This window comes from Paramormyrops kingsleyae, chromosome 14 (assembly GCF_048594095.1).
Source record: "Paramormyrops kingsleyae isolate MSU_618 chromosome 14, PKINGS_0.4, whole genome shotgun sequence".
In the NCBI taxonomy this organism is placed as follows: domain Eukaryota; kingdom Metazoa; phylum Chordata; class Actinopteri; order Osteoglossiformes; family Mormyridae; genus Paramormyrops; species Paramormyrops kingsleyae.
In genome coordinates, this window is record NC_132810.1 from 11,861,485 (window position 1) to 11,884,119 (window position 22,635).

At 48.9% G+C, this 22,635-nt stretch overlaps 1 protein-coding gene across 6 annotated transcripts in view; it reads right to left on the minus strand.

Moving 5' to 3' along the window:
• Nucleotides 1-22,635, minus strand: part of eml1 (EMAP like 1) — a 71,387-nt gene that overhangs the window by 35,743 nt on the left and 13,009 nt on the right. The window contains exon 2 of one of the 6 annotated variants that reach the window (XM_023828300.2): nt 17,093-17,519. The exons of the other annotated variants lie outside the window; for them this stretch is intronic. Within the exon in view, the coding sequence (XP_023684068.2) occupies nt 17,093-17,159 (67 nt within the window). The 5' untranslated portion in view covers nt 17,160-17,519. The remainder of the gene's footprint in view (nt 1-17,092; nt 17,520-22,635) is intronic. 6 annotated transcript variants of the gene reach the window in all.

Sequence of the window (22,635 nt, forward strand, 5' to 3'; positions counted from 1 at the left end):
TGAATAATGCAGTGGAAGACTGCCGCTGATGCTGCCCGATATTACACTAATGCCGCCCACATCCCGTGCTGATGGATTAAGAAGTCTCCTCTCGCATGCACGCGGCTGATGGATTAGCTTATAACTCGCCAGTAATTGTGCAGAATTGCACCTTATTAATATTAACCGATGGCTTGATAAACACGTGTGGGAAATGTTTACACAGGTTAAGAAAATAAATTATACAGAACCCGTGTCCAAGACGAATGCACCCAGAAAAGTATCAGACACCTCTAATGTGTTCAATATGGGGCAGGTAATTTTAGACTGGATCTGAAACTGTTAAGCTGCAGGAAATGGATGGTAAATGGAAATCTAAAAAAAACATTCTGGAAGTGGCTGCTTGAGGCCTCAGTACATGGACACGATGTGACAGCAAGCTAACAGGGGTCTCTAATTCCGGCACCGCGGGGAATCGCTCTGATTCGGATCGGTTTTAGGGGCAAGGATATCACAGTGGCGGGAGGATGCAAGGAGGATGCAAGTCAGCTGAGAGAACAGGAGTACAGAGACCAATCAGCGGGTGCTGAGCCAGTCTTTCAAGCTAAATAGATCTGTTGGGACAGCAGTAAAGATGTAGATCAATGGCAATGTAACAAAGGAGGAAGGGTGACGCTCAGAGGAAGCTAACGGCATGTCTGAGCTCTTCCATATCTCAGGGTCATAACACCATTTCATTATCAGAACTACCAAAAACCAAAGAAAACACCATTACTGACCCCAAAGGCTCCCCTGCAACGCACGCTCTGGCTCAGCTATGCCCTGAATTATTTACCTCCTCGGTGTCAAATCAAACAGAATGCAGGGCCCAATCTATTCCTGTGGCTTATGTGAAATTCTGGTCATGCAAACCGTGGTGAAATTCGCACGGTGAGACTGTCAGCAGCCAGCTCGTCGCGGGAGGTGGATGGATGGATGGACATGACTGTCAAGCAGCAGGCGGGAGTAAGAATGCAGGCAGGAATCCAGCTGCATGCTCAGTTTGATGTGTTGGTAATTAGGGAGTCGTTACCATAAAACACACATGTGGTGTTCTACTCAGCTCAGCACATCTACATATTTATTAGATAGATGGTACAAAGTGATGTACATATGAGGAAAGCCTGGGAACAGCAGAGGTTAAGAGTCACACTCAAGGTGACTGTAGTGGCCACTGGATTCAAACCCATGACTGTCTGGGCATGAGCACAGCACCCGAAATCACTGAGCTACAAGCCTCCATCAATCAGAACTTAAAAATATGAGATAAGTGTTTACTTTGGGTTTGAATGAGTCTTGGTTGGCCTCCTTTAAAAGGTGTCTATAGTGAGAAATTAACCTTCCGCCTGCATGGCTTATTCTACAGTAGGCAGCCAGAGAAACGTCTGACACGCGGATACTTACACACACTATTACATGCAGACTGCCTCCTTTCATCCTTTCGATCCATCCATATCCCAGATATAATATTACTATATGCATAATTAATATAACGGCCATGCGCTGCCATGTGATTAAGCAAATTGAACAGGGTGCAGACCAAACTAAGAGGCTTCCTTGTTTCAATGTTTTCATTTTGCATAATCAGATCAGCCGTGTCAGAATATGGAAATAACAGGGTGCTCGGGTTATGGCACTAATTACAGAATAATAAGCAGGGGATTACCTGCTTTTAAGAATATGGACTATAAAGGGATGAAGAAAGCAGGAACGTCAACAAGGAATGGAGAGGAACAGCAGTAAGGCAGCAGAGAGGAATGGAGAGAAATCAAGAGGACGGCAGTAAGGCAGCAGAAAGGAATGGAGAGGAATGGCAGGAAGGCAGTAGAAAGGAATTGCGAGGAATGGTAATAAGGCAGCAGAGGAATGGAGAGGAACGAAGAGGAACGGCACTAGGCAGAGAGGAATGGAGAAGAATGACAATACGGCAGCAGAGGGGAATAGAAAAGAATGGAAAGGAACGGCAATTAGGTAGTGGAGAACGATAGAGAGGAATGGAGAGGGATGGCACTAAGGGACTGGAGGGCAATGAAGAGGAATCCTGTCATGCATCAAGGCCTGATATTCTGAACAGTTCATACCTTCCAGTGCACTCCAACAGGAAGTGAGCACCTCAGAAAACAGCAGGCAAACACTAGGCCGTGGTGTCTCTGTCTACTCCCTCCCCATTGCTGAGCAGACACCCCCTTTCCTGGCAGTCTCTGCCCCCCGAGGCCCGCAAACCCCACTTAAAATTCAGGAGGCGTCTCTGCTGTAATGATCACAACCATTACTGTAACCCTAGTGATTAATGCCCGGCTTGAGACAAGATGCTAAATGGAAAGCGGCTTCTTTGTGGTGGATGCACTTCGCTGGCTTGTGGGTGCAGAAAGTGCACTGAGACAGAGCTTATTAACCTTGAAGTGGATCAGAAATTTGTACCCTGCTGCTGCTTTGCACAGAAAGCCTTACAAAGGCCTGGCATTGTGTGTCAGAGCTGGTTTTGAAATCCTTTTCGTCCTTGCAAACCAATCTATCGCTTTGGTAAAAAAAAAAAAAATTAAAAACAATATATGTTTTATACAAATATATAAATGTACATACATGCGCTGGAATATGCAATAAGACATCTACAGGGGCATATAAATCTTAATTTTATTTAGCATAATTTTCCATAACCTTGTGAGAGCTTTCAAATTCTGCAGGGTAATTACTAAATAAATTCCAGTGAAGCACCTTCATAAACAGACAAACAAATTTTTAATTTAAATTTTAATCAGAAACTTCAAATTTCAGCAGTTTAAACACTAAACTACAGCCCAGCCTCACGAAAAATGAAGCAATATAAAGAACGATAATTAAAAAACGTAAGCAAACCTAAACACACCTAAACGCATAGACCAGGGACTCCCAGTGGTTGCGGTTCTAGATTACGGGAATCCCCCCAGCCACCGAGCAGGTCCCTGGGGATGTGGCTCCTTACAGAAGACTGTCTTATGGTCGGATCTCAGCGCTCTCTTTATAGTTTCCCATCTCAGAAAGGGAGCACCCAGCTCCCGCAGTAAAAGCAATTCTATGTCAGAGCTCGGCAGTTTTCCGAGTTCCTGACTGCGCCATGACTGAAGGAGTCAGTGTCAGGCGCCATGCAACGGGCCACAAAATACCAAGCTGTGCCTCGGTTGGGGACAAAACCGTGACGGTAGGAGAGGAGACCACAAACATGGCAGGACGCCTGCATGCGCGGCATAAGAGCGGTCATCACCATGTCTGCGTGAGACTGATGATGATCCAGCGTGGTAAAATTGCCATGAACACACTACAAAAACGCCACGATACAAATGCTTCACCTTTTGAAATTTGGACTTTGTATTTTTACTTTTCCACGATGGACCATGAGCCCAATGACAAAACTACAGAACATTCCCGCTGAAGGTGACAGGAGGAGGAGTTCTTTGGTAGAACCTGAAAACAAAAGGCAGAAACACAATGGGACTCCCAGCACTGGTGCTCTAATCTTGATGAAGGCTTCACGGCAGTAAATTTGCCTCTTGAACTGATGAATGCTGATCACGCATCGAGCTGCTGAGGTTTGAGAATCTGTTCAGGGTGACCTCAAGCCCCCCATCGCTGAAAATTTGGAATGTTATCTAAACGCTAATCTTACAAAGTATTATATGCAGGGATTGACATAACTGGTACGTAAGTACACATTCACCTTTATAAGCTGTATGTGCGGAAATTGATTGTTGCAAGAGCATGAATGTGTACGTATTTTATGTGCATTTGCGCCAGTATGACAAGAAATTACTGTGCATTTTAACCTTTCTTTTGCAAATGAAGTACGAATTAGCATATAAAAGTTAAAATGCACGATCATTTCTTGTCATATTGGCGCAAACGCACATAAAATACGTACGCATTCATGGTGCTACAACAATCGACTGCCGCACGTACAGCTTTTAAAGGTGAATGAGTACTTGCGTACCAGTTATGTCAATCCCTGATTATGTGATCCATCTATTCATCTTCCAGAACTCTTGGAGTTTATGCCAGAAAATACAGGGCACGAGAAAGGGTAATACTCTGAACAGGATGCCATAGGGATTGTTATTTAAAAATCCACCCATCCATCCATCCATCCATCCATCTTCTAACTGTTGATCCTGATCATAGTTGTTGGGTTATTTAAAAATATATATATTTTGAACTGAACACCTAAATAGAGGCATTTATCATTTAGTAAATTAGTTAATATTCCTTTACTGAAAACCAAACCATTATGAGGTAAATTTCAGTAGATCTTGCAGCTGTGGTCCGCACCTCCAGTTCCATGCCATTTTATTGACTGTTTTCTTTATTTTCCTATAAAATTGCACATATTGCGACAGCCCGGGCATCAGGTGCCTTCTGGGGTAAGATAATAATCCCCACAGTTTCATTAGGATGTTTGGGATCGCTCGGGGTCCTGGTGGAGGCCTGCGCTGAGTTGCCGTATCCAACCAAAACCCGAGGGAGATAGGATAGCTCCACTTACACAAGTCAGACACCAAGGGCGGCGGAGATGATCAGGTGTAGCCGCAGCCACAGCCAATCGTATGGGCGCAATGATGCCATGACTGTGCAAACTGTGACCGTGGAGACTGTGACCACAACCATCTCCCAGTGCGTCCCTGCTGTCGACTTAGTTTCAGGCATATGTCTGGAGTTTTCAAACAGATGCAAAGACCTTTTTCGGTCCCGGGTGGCATGTTTACGAGGGACGAGATGGCAATGGGGCATATTACTACCATTAGTCTGTCCTGCAGCCGAGCTCACAGATGCAAAACTCCCTGCAAGAAGACGGACGATTCCTCAGGGAAATGAAGGCTCTCTGTGCACGATGATCTGGGGCTGAAAGGTTAATACAGTCCGGCGTGACTTATATTCATGCATGACATCCACACGGTGCTGCCTAATTAATAGGAGCTTTACACAGGCTGACAGGCGATGGGTCGTCCCTTAAGCATCCTCGGGAATCTTTCACCTTTAATTTAATTCCCGATGACATTCCAAAAGGCCTAATCTTGGAGGAGGACGACCTGAGGAAGCTCTGGCAACATGAACACCAAGGTCACCAAAGGTCTTCCCACGACGCAGCTGATAACAAAAACAATCCTTTTGGAAAATTGAACTTTTATATATCTTGCTATGGCAAATAAAAGAAATCAATAGCTATAAGTGTGCCTGGGGTCTGGCAGTCCCCGCAGAGGGCAGCTTTTCAGGCTTTAGCTCCGTATTAACGGCTCCAGTAGCACCAGGATGGGAGACCCCAGCACCTGTATTATCATTTCTCTGCACTCTTCAAATAAAAGGTGGAGACAGAGCAGCCACTGGTGCCTTTCAGCCTGTGTATTCCCCAATATCCCCAGTCTGAGGTCACTATAAAATGTCACTAAGCGCCCCCACACTTTATGACCTGTTTTTTTCTCTTTGCTCTCATTTCCTTTCCCATCCTCCTCTAATTCGGCTTAATCCTCCCTTTTGACGCCCCTCCCCCTCACTTCCTTTCCTTCCTGCACTCCATTCTGCAGGCTGGTTACGCTGCTTGCCCGCATACCCCCACCAGGGAGCCCGCCTCGTCCCTGTCCGTCACATCTATCACTTTCTTCAATTACACCCCCCGCTCAATTTGCTCTTGTTAATATCCTGCTTAGAATTACGCTCTGGAATAGTGAATTTCTCAGCTAATGCAACCTCAGCCATTAACCTCATCCTGCTGATGGACGTGGTTCACTAATTCGAGTTCACTAATATCCAAAGGCCACCTCTACCCAGAAGGCCATCTCCCCCAGTTCCCATTCTGGCCAATCGATAGCCCCACTCCCCCCAACCCTACAAGGTCCTTCCCCTGCTCCCCTACCTCCAGATGACCCCACTGTCCTATTACCTCACATGGGTAGTGCCAGAACATGCAGTGCATTCTGGGTACTGGGCATTGTGTTTGTGGGTCGTGTGATGATCCCGTTTAATGTCCTCTCACTCTGCCATGTGATTTTATTGCAGCCTCATTAATAACACATTTCCCCCCAAGTCTCCCATGACTGCTGATGCCAGCTGGCTTATTCTCCTATATATAAGGTGAGGTGAGGATCAGAGTCAGAAATGTGGGACATTTAATACAGAACCGTAATGTTACCTTATCTTCGGGATTTTCCTGTCCTTTGACTCATAACATCAAGGGTGCTGTAAATTTACCCCAAACTAAAACATTAACATTCTGTTTGTTCAGGCAAAAACTAAATATAAAGTTATATTTCAGTCAGTGGGAGAAAATGTTTCACTTGCTTGCTCATAAACAGCATGAAACTTTTCACAGTTTTGCAGTTAAATGACCTCAGCACACTGTAGCACTGTACAAAAATGCAGACTCTGGGAAAGGCATCTGAAAATAGCTAATGGCATCGCCATCACTTTCACCTTTGTGAAGCAGCTTCGACCTTCATGACACAGCAGCTGCGTCCAGCTGGTTTTCCAGGCTGGCTGAGCCATCCGGAAGTGTCACAGGATGCCCTCGTCGTGTCACCACACAGCACGGCGAATGAACAAACACCAGCGCCACAAAAGCGTTTTTGCTAAGCGCCTGCCAGACCCGTCAGCCAGGCTTTTCTTTTCCAAATCAAAGCTGAGGGATTATGGTCCATCGGCAGCCCATTCCCCAATGAACAGTCAGGGTCAAGGGTCATGGGGGGGGGGGCAGTTTGTAGCAAGAGCCTGTTTACACAAGGTGTTCTTCTTTGATAGGCAAGTCACCCCACCTTAACATCAGGAAAACAGTGATTTAGAAGAGGGGTAAAAATACACGCTAATCCCAGTAGTCACAATGAGGTGAGCTCCTGCAAAGAGGCTTAGCCGCTAATGAACTAGTGGATTACAGGGACATTAGCAAAAGGACTGGCTCGTGGTTCAATAGGGCTCACGGAACGTTGATGTGCTTCACACTCACCTGCTGACTCTGCAGAAACCAAAAACAATGAAAAATGCAGAGATTGAGTGTGCAGTCAGACTGTCGGCGTCTGCAGAGAGCAGAGCCACGGCCCTCAGCGAGTTCCTTAAGGCAGTTTGACTTCACAGCAAAGGGACATCCCTGCAGATATGTTATGGAACAGAATACGACACTGAGACTGTTCACGGTAGGCTTGGGTGGCATCTAATTCTTTATACCATCCAGACATTATAGTGCAGAATATGGTATTTTGATATTGTTCCAGTATTTCCATATCGTGGCAACATGGGGTGGGGTCGGGGGTTAATGGCAGATTTTGTCGCCAAGTATTCTCAAAATACCGCATCTTACCCATAATACCATGTCTTGGTCAGTGAACTGCCCCTGCAGAAGGAGCGTCTGGCTGTACAGCATGAAATCTGCTCAGGCTGCTAACGGAAACACATTCTGCACAGATGCAAAAGTGGTAACTGAAGAGATTAAATCAGAGTAGAAAACGCTTTGAATGTTTTATTAATCTAACCAAGCTATAACTGAAGCTTCACTCTGCTTCTGCTCCACATTCAGCTGGGGAAGTATGATGACCATTGTTCCGGATCATTCTGGAGCCACCACCATTATTATTGGAATCAGACGGCCTTGCAGCTCTATTCTGCATCAGATTGGCTGCTTCACACTTCAAGTTTATTCGGCGCAGCTGAGCTGGATTCCTGTGGCTTTCAGCACAAGGCGGTTCATTCTGACGCAGGACCACGCGTTCCTGGAAGAGCAGGACTAGGAATCAAAATGGGACTGCTGAGGGAGACCTGACTGATACCGCCTGCCTGCACTAGGAAGGGTCCTAATATCAAGCCTGCATACTGACTTTCTCATTTATTGAATGAACTTACTAATCTGAAGCTTTCGGCCAATTGGATGCATCCATCTACCAACCACATAGCCAGTATGGGTTCACGGTGAAGCTGAAGCCCATGCCAGGCAGCATCAGGCTCAAGGTGGGGGTGCGGGATGCCAGGCCATCACATGGTGCACACACACACTCACACACAACCACAAATTCTGGGAAATGCACTCACCTGGTCAAAATGGGGGTGAAAATGCAAAGTTCAGAACCACAGCAGGGAGTTCAACGCCCAAACTACCTCCCCATACAATGCAACCCAATGAGTTGAAACACCACCTGCTAGTGAAACACAACCACTTGTCAGATGCTTTGGATTGAGGAGTCTAATGAATAAATGACAGTGTAGCTTGCTGGAGACCTTGCTTGGACTGGCAACACCTTCAGTCCCGCCTGTGGCCGTTACTGGCAGTGCCAAGCTTGGAGGTGCACAAATCCATGCCGGCATCACTCCCAACTTCCATCACAACCATCCTGCCATCAGATGCATCCATTAAGTCCTTAAAAAGGCCTGGGCTATTGACATGTGCCTGGACAGCGCAGTGACCATTGTTCCCAGCTAATCCCCGGGATGCTGCCAGAGTGGTGTAAGAAATGGCCTGAGAGCGCTTATCGCGGGCTGGTCGCAGCCTCTGCATCCCACAATGCCGCTCCCTTTATAAAACCGCTCTCTCAGTGAACACAGGCGTAATGCTCAACGGGGATTAGGTTGCTGGTCCTCACGCTGCACTGTGGACTGATTAGCGTTCATCCTACACAGGTGCTCGCCCTCATTGACAGTGTTTTGGGGACAAAAACAGCAACAAGAGCAAATCTGATGGCAACAAATGTTGAGAAACGATGGTTCCACTTTCTCTGAGAAAAGCACCCTGTCAAACTTGACCCAATGTTTATGAGTAGCAAGGGGTATTAGTCCTCGAGGAAGCCCCAGGTGGGCCACTGTTATTGAAGAAAGACAATAAAACCATAAATACGTTTCCTTCCCAATCCTATTTCTGTCTGAGATCCACAGAGCACGTTTGACTATCATTCAAGTGGAGAGACACTGCACGAAAGACGGCCCGTTCCTGGCACCCAGCAGGGAAATGATCTAATAAATGTACTATTTTATGAAGGAGAAAGAGCAAAAAGAACATTGTGCATCCAAATAGGGGCCAAAGCCACCCACGGACGACACACACAGACATATTAACCAGCACTGGCTTGCATTGGACAGGTATAAATCAGCGAGGAGCTCTTTAACCACAGCCTGAGGGATCACTTGAACAGGTCACTGGCTTCTGTGGCACCTGACTTGCCCCCCCACCGCCAGTTAGTGAATCGAGAGCACTGACTGCGCCAGTGACCATGGGGAACATTGGGAAGTATAAGTGGCAGTCCCCCGCTTGAGATCAGCCCTCCTTTCCTCCTCCCTTTCCTCTAGTAAGAGCACAGTGAACCTATACTGATACAGGCAGGCTGCAGTGAGTGTGGGAAGGCAGCGAGGCGATCAGGATGGGAAGAGAGTCCATCATTTCCAGGCCATCTTTATCGTGGGGGCAGAGGGGACCCCGGTGTGTGAATCAGCAGCCACTGCTCACTGCCCGTGCCCTAGAGCATTTCTTGCGTTATTTGCTCATTGTTTACACTTCTCCTATTTTCCAAGTAGCCCCTCTGGCCTCGACCCCTTGGTCCACTCGGCCCCCCAGCCCCGTGTAACACTCCCTGCTGTTTCCAAGAGACTGCTCCACCATTTTTTTGCTCAAATACAAAAACAGCATTGTAAACCAGTGACAAACGTCTCGGGAAAAGGCAGTATGGACTTCTGTGTGTGTGTGTTTTTTTTTTTTTACTTTAAAAAGCCGCTATTGTTTCTTCGCGGTCCTGTGACCTGGGCGCAGACCCGAAATGGCAGGGAAGACAATTGACAATCAGACAGTATTCGGGGGCAGCGCGTAAATCAGCCGATTGCCTTCGGGGTGAGGCCAAGTTTCCAAGACGGTATGCGACATCTCAACCCGAAGATAACAAGCCTATCCTTTAACTGCGATCATTTACAGCAGAGAAACCAAAATCCAAACAAGGTCTGAGTGCAAACCATTTTTTTCAACAGTCATATAACAGGCCAAACTGGCTTACTGCTCTTTCCAGTACAAATTCCCCGGCTTTGCCTGATAAACGCTGATCTAATACGACTGACCGGCTTCCCTGCCACCCGTTTGCTGACGGATGGCAATCAAATTTAATTATAGCACTCAACACGAAGGACTTTCAGGCTGAGAAACTGAGCACTCGGATAACAGTTAAAGGGCCAATCACATGACATGAAATAAGACACTGGCAAATCCAGATAAGGCTGGCAGAAGGAACAAAGATGAAATAAACACATAAGCTATTGTACATCAAAGCACCAATTGTGTTTCATTCTGCCACTGATCCATTTTTGTCAGCATATGAACCACAAATAAGCTAAAAAGACCGGCCAAGATACCATTTTGCATATCTACCCGTTAAAGGCTACAGCAGCGACATCTGTTACCGGAATGCGATGACATGCGCTTTTTATGATAAAAAAAAATCAATGGAATGTCTCACAACCCAGAATCCTCGTTTTTCCCGCATCTGTGCACATTTCATCAAAGGGCGGTGCATGAACCGCGCCCTGTGAGATTCCGCTGTCTCTTTCTGCCTTTCAAGAAAGGATGCTTTGTTCTCCCCCACCCAGAGAGAGAAACCCTTTGGTCTTTATGTAGGAGAGAGGAGGATGGGACTCGCGGTGACAGCCCCTCCTGCACGGGGTCCTCCGGTGCTCCATGGTACCACCCGGGAGAATTCCATCTCTGATCAGAAAAAGCAAAGTTCAACTACCTTACCTTGCCACCCCCACCCCATCTATATATTCTCTCTGAACTAGCCCCTTAACAAATCACCCCAGTTCTGTTGGTCTGGTAGCAGTAACCCATGGACCTTCTGAAAGAGGCTTGTGCTGGATGCATTGCTTCGGGTTCATTCAGGCCTCGTCGGTACCCCCACAGGAAGGCTACGGCTAAATGTCCTACTTGTCCCCTGGGACAAATCAGGGCATAGCGAATTAGCCACCGTTAGCATCTCAGGCCACAGTGGAGAGGCAGCCTGGCTGCTGGGACTTAGATCCCAGTCTGAAATCACTTCAACAATCAGAACGGGTAATTAGGGTCAGGCGAAATCCACAGCAGGTCCATCCACAGAAAATATTCCCATTAATATGCTAAAAGCTACGCTACTGCCTGCTGATGCATCCCACATTTGTAATGCCCTTCTAGAAAAGCCTTCACTTTCCGACCACTCAGACTAAGCATGCCAGTCATGATAATCAACTTTAAGCTGAACAGAGTGCTCTCTGCCCTCGCTTACATGAGTCTGATTACCGAGATTCTGGATGATAGCCCCGTTCAAGCAGCGGTGAAGCAAAAAGATCCACGACGGACAGGTGCTGGCCTTGATGTGTAATACCTCGGAAAATCAGAGGAGAACTGGGGAAGAATGAGCATAGCCAGAAGGTTAAGGAGACAAACTCCCTGAAGCTAGAGATAGGCCTGGGGCTTTTAACAAGGCGGCCCCCACCGTCAGCTTCACAGTAGCAGCCTTGGGCAGGCTTCCAGCAGCCATCCGAGGCCCGGGTCAGGAAAAGCTCTGGTCAGGCGCCAATCGGAAAAGTGGACGTCATGAATGTTTTGTGGGTCCTGCTATAGTGCCCTATTGCCAGGGTGGACTGGGCCTATTACTTTGGAGTCCCATATAATAAACTCGTCAAACAGTAGAGGGTCCTCTATGATGAATTTTGCCAGGTGGGGTCTATCATGATAAATCGTGCTGGTCCACAAACCCACTGGCCCATTGAGAAGACGTGAGGTATGCTAGATGACCAGGCCAGGCGTGCCTAAAGCCTGGGGAGTCACATAGGTGGGTGTGGCGGTATGAATGTTATGAAAATGAGGATGGGAGGATCCACGGCAGAGAAAGTTGGGGGGAATTGCTGCTGCAGAGGAGGGCCTGCATGACACCTGTGAAGACCCCAGGCAGTGCTCCATGGAGACTCTTCCCATTCCTGCAGCTAATTACCCAGTATGCCCTCCCACTTCAGCAGGCATTCCTGGAGCTATTTGTCCAGATGAGGACAACATGGGGTCAGCTTCTGAAAGCCACCCTCATCTACGATTCAGTGCCGTCTCATTTGGCTTTGGATCTACGAGGGGGAGTCAAGAAAACAACACAATATGGGGTGCTGGGGTTAGGGTTAGGGTTAGGGTTAGGGTTAGGCCGGGGGTCAACAGCATGAGGAGACGCACAAAGGAATCCTAGTGTTTGCGCAGCCCATGTGACCAAGGGGGGCAAACACAGGCCTGTGAGCTCCATCTGGGCCAGGAGGGTCACAAGACTAATGTGCCTGGGCTGTCAGGCATTTCCGCTTCCTTAAATCAATGCCAGGTCATCCCCTATTGTGATAGACAAAGTCTACGACAGGCGAAGTCAAATGCAGATAACAACACAGATTAGCGCGATGACTATGTATTTAAATGTTCATTTCCTGACAAATTCATACCTTCCTCGCTTCCTATCACACATTCCGATCTGCTGCTGCTGACACCATACATATGAAGAATAGCCGTGCCTTCAAAGGCAGGAGATATCCACAGTCACTTCAGATTTGCACAAGGCAGCTCATCCTCCGCCCTCCCCTCTCCTTGGGTATCAAGTGATGACAAGCAACATTGAAAGGCTGACAAGGGTCTGCCAGCAACAACATTGTCCTCCGCAGAGTCACCAGCGGGAGCGCCGCTGTGAGTGCCCCTAAGTCCTCAGCTGCCTCGGGGCTAAGCGTGTATGCCACAGATTCCCATGATGCCGAAGGGAAGAGGGCAACCAGAGACCAGAGCCTCGCGACCACATCTCCGAGCTTGGTCTTGCACGGCTGCTGATTTTCATCCTCGATACGCTGATCCCACAAGCCGTCCTGGCATTACATGGCACTCAGCCAACAGAGTGACAGAAGCAATTGAGTCTCCAGTCGTTTTTCAAACAAAGGCTGGGAGATAAGGTGTCATCGGGAGGTTGGGGGCCACGACGGCGGGTGATAGATTTGCAGGCTTTTTAGCAACTTGCGATATTCCACTGAGAAAATGCTGGTCTGTACCGCAGAAGGGGTTAGGCCATCAAACAGGGGGTTGGGGTGACCTCAGACCCCAGAAAAGACACATGGCACCAGGCCCCCTCTGGTCGCGGGGCAGAGCCGGTACGAGGACCAGCAGACCAGTATAGCGGAGGGGACCAAGGCTGGTTCTATGCTCCCATAACTGCTGCTGCACAAGGGGAGTCAGAACGTAGCTGCGGGGGGGGGGGTGGGTACTGCTTTAGAAGTGATCCTGTGCAGTGGCAGACAGAGCCAAGAGAGGCTAATGGAGGGCGACGTTCCTGGGGGGTAGGGGGGGGCTTCAGCAGACCACAGCCAGAGGCGTAACTCCAGGCGACGCGGCCCTTTGCCACAATTAGGCACGAACTCTGCCCCCCCTCCCGGTCCCGCTACAGTGCATTTTTCTGTTTCAGGTTGGTAACGAGGGTGCAGCCTTATAGCTAATCCCAGTGCGAGTGTTTATTGGTGGCTGGATGTATAGACTGAGGATTTTTACCCTGCCACCTGTCACTTATGAATTTGCCTGGCAGTATCAGTGTATAAGCAACCCCCCCCCCCCCCCCGCCATACCACCCCTGCCTGTCCCTCCTAAGTGTCAGGTGAGAGGACAAAGCAGTACATCGGCACAAATGGCCCACCTTCATTATTCAGAGCCAGACGACGCACACAGCAGCGGGTTACATCTTTGTGAACAAAGCATATCAGCTGCTGAAACTCACATGGATTTTTAGGGTGTACTATAAAAATGCATATGCTAAATTGTTATTCATTTCAATGGTCATGCAAACTATCTAGCGTATAACTTTTGATTCTCCTTAATTAAAAAGCACACATTCATCTTTTTCTTTCTAATGCATTCACTACTGAAATGTCACTGACCAGTCATATCACCCATTTCAACCCAGCGCCTAGAAACAGCCTGGCGACAAGTCACGTGACACGGAGGGTCGCACGAGGGCTCTCATCTCTGCATGGATTCTACGTTGTTTCCACCGGGCGATACGAAAGACAATGGATCGTAATCCGGAGGCAGCGGGAAGATTAAAACGCCTGGTGAGAGAGACGAGCCTTAAAACTCCGGGGTTATGTCCCGGCTTTGATCACAGACTCATCCAACATTTGTCCCTTGGGATCCCCCCGCCCCCCCGGGACTGAGGGCCCAGATCGTTTGATCACACAGAGCCTGGCCACCAACGGATCTAACAAGCTTTCTGGGTGGTGGTAGCAGATTGAGGGGCCGCTTCGCTCGCCACTACTCATGGCGTCACCACGGAGGGGTGCAGTGCCCGTGCCAGTTGCCCGGCGACAAGAGGGGATAATCCCTCTGCGATATACACATCCAGAAACATGAAGAGGACCGCCAGAAAAAACAAACCAAAGCACAGATCGGATAGGAGATAAATTCACAAAATCCCCACATCCTCATTTTTTGTTGCGATCTTTGGATTTGGGGAGGAGGATGAGCGTTCCACTGGCTCACGGTACATTCCTGACCTCTGTCGCTGACTTGGGCTGGTATTGATCTCTATCAGCCAATCGGGGTCTACGACGCCCCCTCTCCTCATGGAAGACAAGGTCCAGTGCATTAACGCAATGACCGAGGAGACATCCATCTCTTTAATAGGGTAACCACGGCATCTGTAGTGGAGCTAATGCTACAGATCATACTGCTCCGGTACTCTGTGTTTTCACTCCGCGGCTGGGGGAGGAGGCTCTGATAAATTGTTGCCAAGCTCAGATTAGGCAGTTCCTCTCTGGGTTTACTGACCCGGCAGTCAGCCCGGGCGCAGAGTGTGTCACGTGTGCAATGGCAGAAGACGTCAATCTCAGAGCACTTACAAAGAGAAATCACCCAATTCATCAGGGGCATGGAAAGATTAGGTACTGGAGATGGATCCAGCCGTCTGCCTGAGTGAGAATCGCCGGCCTCTCTGAATCACGGGGGCTACCCTAATGCCAGCTTTGTCTTTGCGGAGCTGACTCACCATGGATAACGTGAACCCCCCTTGCTGCCATTTCTTCTGGTCTTTTCAGCCCCACCCACCAGCAGAACATCTGACATCACTGGGGAAAATGACATGAAAAAATGGAGACCCACCAAACTGGTCAACAGAGCAGGAGAAATTGAAGATCATAGCTGGAGACCCACAGGATGAGCCTTGGGCTCAGGGAGTCTGGGCTGGCATTAGCCCATCTAGCACAACATGCCACCCATTTCCCTGTGCCAGGCAATTTAACACCTTCCTCTGAGCACAGTGTGAGGGGGGGGGGGGGGTGCAAACCAGCCCAGTATGAGTGTGCACAGGGGAACACCCAGCCCAACTGATGACTAAGATTTCAAAGTATTGCTGGTTCTTCAAATAACATGCTAGATAAACATCTCTGGTTTTTCCACAAGAACAAGGCAAAACAGCAGCAGACAAATTAAAAATAGCGACAGCTTCCGACTGTTAGGTACTGATCAGGCTGATATGGAAATTCAACAGACTGGAATGGAGACTAAAGAAACTGGTATAAATGCCCATACAATCAAAGCGTGTCATCCATCCATCCATCCATCCATCCATCCATCCATCCATCTTCCAACTGCTTATCTTAATTAAGTCACAGGGGTCGTGAAGCCTCTCTCAGGCAGAACAGGGTACAAAACAATTCCAAATTTATTACTATGTTTTTTTAAAATGTTTATATCATATTCTAATGAGTGCTTGTTATGTTGTTTTTGAATGCATTTGTAATCATTGGTCAGCCATCAGGAACCAGACAGATGACTCTGCCTCATGTGATATGTACAGCCAGCACCTGTCTGTCAGGTATTTATTTTTACCTTTTTACGCATCCTGGAATGCCTGTGCCGAGCTTCACCGCCCCCCCGCCCCCGCCACGTGGCTTCACAGCAGCCTGCTCCATTCCGCGTTACTCGCCGGTGAGCCCTCAGCCGTGACAACCTCTCTCTCTCAAGAAATGTTCAGAAACATTCTAATTCAGTGGGAAGCCCGACGTCCCGCGTTCTGAATTTCCTCCACGGCTTAAAATGCCATGTACAGCACGGGTAGCCCCGGGGCATTCAATAAAATGATAAGGTTAATATAGATTACAGGATTTTTGTTAACAGATAACGGCACCCTGACTGGGCAGAACTTCAGCTACAGTGGGCAGACTTTGAACCCACAACAGCCTTCACAGCCTAATTCGACTGCACCGCTCTGGCCTCAGTCTGAGGGACGCTGCAGTAACCAGGGCAACAAGGCGGGGAAACGAAACTCAGAAGGTGAGAGTCGCCGTAACCCAAGCCCCAGATAAAGGGGCTGAACAGCCCGACTTTCAGTCCATCCTGCTGCCATTAATCTCTATAAATATGTAAATGCACTACCTGCTAAGTGACATTTCTGCGCTGACATGATAAGGGTGTGAATCATCGCTGGGCACACGCCACTTCCAGGTTGCACCGCGATCCCCGTGTCCCCCTCATCTGTGCCGCTGACAGAGGCACATTTACAAACTGACACTCCACTTAAATGCCAGCTGTTGCCGTCGTTCCTTAAATGCAGCGTCCGTGAAAACAAAAGCCACTGATAAGGAGGGGAGGGGGTGTAAACCAAGCCCCCAACCTGCCACGTACATTACTGCAGCTAGTGAGGATGACAGGCTTATAATTAAGATTGAAATATGGGGAAAGAACCCAGCTGAACAAAGGTTCGAAGCCGCCACCTGACTGAAGAGAAGGCAAGGAGTGCAAAAAGCTGCAATCAAATGCCTGCCTACTCAAAACCCTAGGAAGAAGCAAGAACCTGAAATCAACAGTTTCCCAGCCCCCGGGAACTGCTCTCTCCACAGAGATTTTCAGCCGTGCGCGAATAAAGATGAATGAGAAACTTTCACTTTTAGTCGAGTGTGCGGAGCTGAAGAGCGCGAGGGAGTCACGGTCAGGAAATAAACAGAACGGCGGCCGTAAAAAGTACTTTGTAGTTTAGTTTGAGCGCACCTTACAAAGGCAGCCGAGGTGAAAGCAAAACAAAGCGCGTTGCCGGACAGAAAGGAGCGAGGCGCGGAGCTTATTTACCGTTACAGAACTGTAGCAGCGACGAGGTGTCATAGAGGGTGCTGAAGCTGCAGAAGCCGTCTTCCATTCTCCCTGGCTGCCCCTCTGCCTCCCGCTGCCGCCCGCGACTCTCCGTCACTTTCGCTTGCTCGCCACGGCAGCTCTTCCTCCATTCAACATCCAGTTGTCTTGGGTTGGCCTGCCAGTGTCAGTTACCATGGCAACCCTTTCACTCCGATTATGTCATGTGAACACAGCCCCCCCCCCTTCCTCCTGAATGGACCGTCGGCAGAGTCAACGTGGAAAGAGGAGGAGACTTTTGCGCAGGAGTTGGAAAAGAATGTTTTCATTTGTTGTATGTTCCTTCCCGTCCTGCCTCCGGCGTCCCTCCCTCTCTCCACCTTCCTCCGTGTCGGGAGCGTCGTGCCATTAAAGCTCGTCCTGATCTCTGTGAGAAAAACAGCTTAGGAGGAGTTGAGCTGTGAGAGGAAGGCCGGCCCAGGGACTTTGCCTGAGCGCGCGAGTGTGTGTGTGTGTGTGTGTGTGTGTGTGAGCGCGTGTGTCATTCCTCACAGGCCACAGAGCTGCCAAACTGCCTTCTCCAGTTCCAGCTTGACAGGCAGTGTGAGCCAGTAATAACTCAGAGGGCCGAGCCTCATTCAAAACGAGACCCCTCCCCTATGCTGGGGAGGGAAGAGCGGAGCGCAGAGCAGAAAACAGGAAAAACGGCACATCAGGCAGCAGTGGGGGGGGTGAATAGATGTGAGGAAGTCAGGTAGAAAACCGCATGGGGGCTGGAGACAGCGAGGGAACAAAACAGCCAGTTTTCCCAGCTTCGGAAGAGGCTGACACATCTGATGCTGGTTGGAAGCTGACAGATTCTGCAGGCTGCGAGCCAAGCTGACGTGTCAGACGTAAAACAGCTGGTAAAAACTTGGGACGGGCCTGTAGACTGTGACTAGCTCCTGCTGGACCCTGCCTTCCTGCCACTCGACCCAAAAGCACGGAAGCACTGTGAAAAGGACACCCCCGCACGGGAGACGAAGCATTAAGCCTTACATCAGCAGCGTGGCCCCCTCGGCTGCCAAAATGTCTTCATGGTTGATTCATATTCCTGGGGGGGGGCCGAGTTTATAGTCTGCAAGGATGAAAGTGCTGACGTGTGGGAAATTGGCTAGGACTGGGTGCAAATACACAGCACCTTAAACTGCAAGAATGAAAAAAGGTTAAGCTGGAATAGGAAGACTCCCATTGCATAGAAATCCTATAAGGGGGCCCCCGGGGAGAAAAAGAGGGGATTTAGCACTTTCTGTCTCCCCTCATGATAAAACAAGTAACATCACATGCCCAAGCTACCCCCCCATGGCAAAGACCCCGTCATAGCCCTCTCCCACTTCAAATGAGCTCCAGCAATCCCAGCTTCAACGTGTGGTTATTAGCTGCAGCCTTATCTGTCTTTAAGCAGACAGCTCCGGCCATGTAATCATCAAAGGCGGAGGGCGGAGGCGGGGGCTCCGTGGGTCTGGCAGCGGGGCTTCCGCAGTGGCCACGGGGGATAACCACCCTCAATTATTCATGTGCCTGCGTGGAAAAAATATGCATAGTAATGACTGTGTGGCCTATATTTACTGGAGCCCTAAAGGTGATTTTCTCGGGCTGGTGCTGGGTGGATACTGGTGAGATGGGAGCTTAGTGGGTGGATACTGGACTGGGAGACAGGGACCGTCCGGAAGCGGGGCTCCCCACGGGCTGCCAAAGCAGCAGAGCATGCGGGCGGCATTCACATGCGGCATGACACGAGTGGACTGGCGCCCAAGCACGATTAAGGCTGCCGACATCCCTCCCACCCTCCTCCACTCCGCAGTTACGACTTCTCACTGCATCTCAGCAGCATCCCCCTTCTCTCATTTACGAAGACACACCCCCCTGAAGCCGTTCACGTTCATTTAAACATTTGCACATCATTCACGCTGACAGATTTGTCTAAATGGGTTTGCCCAAAGATACCGAGATGCCACGATGGCATAACAGCGACCTAAATGAGACGTGTTACTCGTAAAGGATCGTTCACGCTTCGCGGACCACTCGGGCAAACGCTCCCATTTGGAAGCCAGGGGCAGCATGTAAATGACGGCTAATTTCCTTTTCCCTGCATGAAAATTAAACTGTTTCCTCAGACAACAAAGAGCGGATGCCGGCTGCGCTTGACGAATTGTCTGCTGCTAGGCACCTGATCTGTACTTGTCTCCAGAGGATGAGGATCCGTGATTTTCTTACTGGGGACCTGTTTCTCCATCCTGGTAGTCTCCCTAGTCTGTGAAACGTTTGGGGTGAAGCGCAAAGTATTGAAATGCAAAGCTGCTCGTAACATCCTGCAAGTTGCGACGTGACAGATGTATGAATCCGTCGCACGTTTCGGAAGCACCTGTCAATCCACCAATCACACGTACGGGGGCCACACCCATACGAGTAAGCGGCAGTCATTTCAGCCTTTGTGGATTGGGATGGAAGACAAAAAGAAAAACTGTTTGTTTTGCCGAATGTGATAAGAGCATCAAATTACAGTCTGTAATCCTGTTATATACAGTGTAACCAGGCTCACACATCATAAAATGAAATAAAATACAGAATTTCCTCTATCATTGAACTTCATTGATGCTTTAATTACTATCATTAGAATATTATATGACCAAATTTCCAAAAACTGCGATGAGATAAAATTGGCAGAATGGCTGGTGGCGGGGGGGGGACACTTTAAACAAGCCTGAAAACTGGGTCCCTCATCCCATTGTTGGAACAGCTCCTGGTTGCCCTCCAGTGCCTCAGTGCAGAGATGCAGCCCCCCCCCGCCAGCTCTGGGGGTGGAAGCAACAGCACCCAGTCGGCTGATCACAGCGGGCAAACAAACGCAGCCCGCCTGGCGAACCCTTAATGCTGTAACTCTGTATTCATGTGGACTTGGCACCACAGGCCGCCTGGGACTGGTGGGCGGGATCGGGGCCCGTTAAAAGTCCTGCCAAAGAGGTTTAACCCCTTCCTATGCCGTGCCATCAATGGTGATCTCCAGCGTCGTCAGAAACGTCCTGCCCGTGCCCAAAGCTTCTGCAAGCTTGGTGAGGATGCCGACAGGAAGCTGTCCTTGGCTTTTTTCAAAACTATAACAGGGTTATCCCACAGAGCGGCAAAATTCGCTCCTCCTGTCACTCGTCACTCGCCAGATTGGGCGGGAGCGCCACCAGGTGTAGACGACGGTCCCCGTCGCGCGACAATCCATTTCCAACTCCGCCACAGGAGGAGGACAGCAAGAGAAATAATGTTCTTGGTGGGGGGTATGCCCCCCCCCCCCCCGCCCGCGTATAATCAGCCCTGGAGAGGAGGAGGGAGAGCGAGAAGGGGCAAGCTGTAAGTGACAGGCCACCGACCCTCCACTGGTGTCTATTCTAAAAGAATGGGGGGGGGGGAAGCCCAGGTTCCGGGAAATTCTGTGACAGACGAGCCTCGAGTCACCTGTCACGCTCCTTACAGCAGAGCGCCGCTGTTTGTCACGCCTCTGTGCTGAATTGGGATAGAATCTCCGGCCTCATCTCCTCATCACTCAGTGATCAGTCTCAGACGGAGGGGACATCGTTTCATATGGCAGTTTTGCCACCGATTTGGTTTCCTTAAACCTCATTTTGTGAATTTCTGAGCGTGTGGCGCTGGGTGAAGCTGAATCCCGGGACGATGGGGTCACAAAATCACATGAAGACTAACACACAAAATTTGGGGCTTCTTAGAAATCATGGCACAAACTGCTGCTATTGGAAAATCCGTAATTTTCCAATACTCTCAAGAAGGTATCGCCACAATTAATTCATCTAAAGCAATTAGCTGCTCCGTGTTTCCTCTCTATCTATTATTAGCATTAAGCTAATGCAATGAAAATGAGGCTTTGAAGAGGTTTTCTGATTATTGTTTTTTTCCTCCCATAAGGTCCTCTGCGGACCTCCTCGTGCGAGCGCCTCGCCAGATGCCAACCAATCAGCATGCTTCCTCCCCCCCCCCCCCCCCGCAGCCTCAAGAGCAATTAAACAAAATGGGGCGACTCAAGGCCAGCGACCGCGGCGCTTCCGTCCTTGATGGGTAATGGAGGAGCTGTGTGCAGAGCTGGGGTTGCTGGGAAGGCAGATCGCAGGTGACCAGCCCCGCCCACATGGTTCACATGCCCCAGTGAACGCTGGATGCTGTAAAGGCTAATTACTCACGTGTGCGAGGAGACCTACTGCACTGCTACCTAGTGCACTTTTTACCCCATATACTCATAAAATACCCTGCACCTTCAAACCACATTTTAATGTCACAATGGCAGATCAGACGCCAATATTCATTTAATGTAACTAGCTCTCACTTATTGAAAACCTCGGAGCACACAAATGAAAAACATGACAGGTGGGAACTAAGGATGAGTTCAAGGGAATATATTTATATTTTCTTTCTCAAATGAAATGCAGAGCCCGGCTCTGAAGTCCCAGCTCTCAGATAATCTTGCTTAAGGCACTGAATGTTTGTTGTATGTGTTGCTTAGCAACAGTCACTGTCCATAAAAAAAGAAAAACTGAAAAGGAGCTAGAATTGTCACTATGGATATTGCAAGGTGAGAATGACATGACCTTCAATCTGGAAAAATGAAAGGCAAATTATCAGCTTGCGAATCCTCAAGATACATAAACGGAAATTAAATCTACTGCACCGCAAAAACCATGAAGGGACAATGAATGCAGACCAGTGGCAACCCAGGAACATAAGACCACCTAGAGGCTTCATCTGTCATAGGATGGAGGAATTGAGAAACCCAAGTGGTGTTGAGTCATCAACCCGGGAACCACACTGCGCCAGAAAGCTGGACGTGGACTCCCGTGTGGGATTATTGGTCTTGATGTACATGGGGGACACAGTATCACAAATCATGTGCGGACATCCCAGTCTGCCCCTCCCAAAGGAACGCCCTTGAGAGTAATTGAAAATCTGTTTATAAAACAACGCCTGTAAAACTCTAAAAGCCATCTAGCTTCCACTTGTGATATCTACCTCCAGACTACTCCTGAGGTACATCAGCCGCACCAGCAGCATAAGAACATCGCCATAAATCTACCCGACGTGGCCTTTCTGAGACACCTTCTGAACTCCTCCTTGGTCCACTTGATCTGCTGTTTCGTAGCGTTTATAAACGTCATGGGCGGCCGCCAGCGAAGCAGCGGAGGCATTCTTCAGCAGACACAGGCCGTAAAAACACCATAATTAAAGTTTTAATCTTAAGCCCCCTTCACTGCCGCCTTGTTCCCCTTTTCACGCCGGCCAGCTTGGAGACCACAATCCCATTACCGCTGCTAGCTGCTCCCAAAATGCCAGCGATTTCTCACAAATAATTCTTACAAACAATAAACAGCAATAAAGGAGCTGGCACTGTGTCTCCATCAGGATAAATAACATATAAGTAGGGTCTCTTCTTTTGTTACTCTTCACATATAAATGAAGACACTCTCTTCTTCGTTGCTCTGCTACCTGATTTTATAGATCTGTTACTT